This window comes from Nestor notabilis, unplaced genomic scaffold (genome assembly GCF_000696875.1).
Source record: "Nestor notabilis isolate BGI_N333 unplaced genomic scaffold, ASM69687v1 scaffold1356, whole genome shotgun sequence".
Classification (NCBI taxonomy): domain Eukaryota; kingdom Metazoa; phylum Chordata; class Aves; order Psittaciformes; family Psittacidae; genus Nestor; species Nestor notabilis.
In genome coordinates, this window is record NW_009933094.1 from 34,861 (window position 1) to 37,196 (window position 2,336).

Below are 2,336 nucleotides of genomic sequence, written 5' to 3' on the forward strand. Positions count from 1 at the left end.
GCATGGATTTATATATATACATACACACACACTCAATAATAATCATAAATTTTGACCTTCAAAGTACAAATGTCTGAAATAAAACCATTCAGGTGTAATGATAAAGGCTTACCTACATCCCTGTCCCTGATACAGTAGTCTGGAGAGCTTTCAAAGTATACCAGGTCATTCTTAGTTGGCTTCTTAAATCTCTTATTAGCCACAGTGAAACCCGTGCCATCTTGATTCATGACCACCTGAATCGCTCCATTGTATTTCTTCCACAGATAATCTCCCGTTTTCCTAAAGTCTGCCAAGGCCAGCCAACACGTCCTTAGAGTGCATGATCCACTCACACCGTGACATTTGCACTCCTGTTTCAAAAATCGCTTCACGGCCTGTTTAGAAACGCAGTAAAATATACACAGGTAAAACAAAGTGTAATTTCTTTTCCTTTCATCCTGTAATGCCAGGCTTGCAGGCCTGGAGGCCTCCAAATCACGGTCTGTAGTGACACCCACTGGTAACATCAAGTCATCCCCACATGCTTGGTCTGCTCAGGTTGCTTGACTCAACCCTACTCACAAGCCTCCAGCTGGTGGGTTTATATTCCCTACTCCTGCAAGCCGTCCCTAGGGTCGGGATGGTCCATAACGGTAGGACACAGGCTGGACAGGAGCAAAAGGTCTGGGAAGTGGACAGATTCAGCCTCTTGGTAGCCCAAAGTACCCCTTTTCCCCACCATTCCCTCTGAAGCATTGCCATGCTGCCCCTTTCTACCTCAGCTTCACAAAGTTGCCCTCTGCCCTGAATAGTGTTTCAAATATTGCCCAGAAATTCATAGGCATTTCATATTTAAAAAATTTTACAGAGACTATGCAAAGCATCCCACCTGGGCTACACATCAGAACCATGCAGAAGTTTAAAATACAATACATTTTAAATGCTTATAAACCTTTACGCAAACATTTTAGAATAAGCCCTTCATTAGCTTGCACTGGAGACATCACCCTCATCATTAATTTAATGTTTGGATAGCATTAAAGCCATTACAGCTTCATCTCAGATATTTAGGCTACCTGTATGATGCTGGAGAACAACAGATGGGTTCATATATAATAAATAATTCATTCCTAATTTTGAAGATGCCGATATTTGATCTATAAATATTGTGCCTTAAGGGTTCATGGAATGTGGACATTTTAGACTTTGTACAAGAGGACCAACATCATGGGAGGAAAGTAAGAGAGAGGAAAGCTCCATGATTAGAAATGAGACTGATGCACAGCAGGGCAGTATTTTCCAGTCTGGCACTAAGTTATAAGGTGAGAATCGTATTTTAGAATCACAGTATTTTTAATTTTCTCTGCAACTTGTAAACAACATGACTACTTCAAAGAAGCCACTGGCATTCCCACAGCCCCATTTCATTGCCAATAGTACTATCACAAACTGTGATTTAAGCAGATGCTTGGTTTTAATTATCTGAGTAGAAATCAGTTTAACTACTTGTATGTTTAGAACAACTTGCTGGAATAGTGGAAGAAGCACACAGGAATGCAGGACTTGGGAATTTTTTGTCAGTGATGTTCCTATAATGATACACAGCATATTATTTTGTATGACTCATATAGGAGTATTATAAACATTTATTCTAAGTATTTTTGAGTTAGTAAAAACTAAATAGTCTAGTTTTAAAAGAAACCTATTGGAACCCCTGTTGGGGGTAAGAAAATGCTGAGCGCACAGCTGGTCTCATCCAGATCCAAATGCCAGGCTTGTGGGTGGGCTGAGGCTGTGAGATCCCTGCACAGCTAAACCTACACTATTGCATGGTGGATACAAAACGGCACCCCTGTCTATAAGGCAGGGTATAGAGCATTTGAGAATGTGTTGTTTATTTTTAATCTAATATATTTATTAAAGAAAATTCAATTTTTTTCTAAAAATCCTACCTGCTTACTAATACTATCTTATTACCTGGCATATGCTGTTGCAGTGAGTCCGGAGGAGGGCCAGGAAGATGCTCAGAGGGCTGGAGCACCTCTCCTGTGAAGGCAGGCTGAGAGAGGTGGGCTTGTTCAGCCTGGAGAAGAGAAGGCTCAAGGAGACCTTCGAGCAGACCTCCTAAAGGGGGCCTACAGGAAGTCTGGAGAAGGACTATTTACAAGGGCATATAGTGATTGGACAAGGGGGAATGGCTTTAAACTGAAAAAGGGTGGATTTAGATTAGATATTAGGAAGAAACTCTTTACTGTGAGGGGTTGTGAGACACTGGCACAGGGTGCCCAGAGAAGCTGTGGCTGCCCCATCCCTGGCAGTGTTCAAGGCCAGGCTGGACAGGGCTTTGAGCAACC

At 42.0% G+C, this 2,336-nt stretch overlaps 1 protein-coding gene across 1 annotated transcript in view; it reads right to left on the reverse strand.

The window, feature by feature from the left end:
- Positions 1-2,336, reverse strand: part of LOC104407408 (protein Wnt-2) — a gene marked incomplete at its 5' end in the record, with an annotated part of 12,986 nt that overhangs the window by 8,870 nt on the left and 1,780 nt on the right. Inside the window, one exon of the mRNA XM_010016687.1 lies at positions 113-377. Within this exon, the coding sequence (XP_010014989.1) occupies positions 113-377 (265 nt within the window). The remainder of the gene's footprint in view (positions 1-112; positions 378-2,336) is intronic.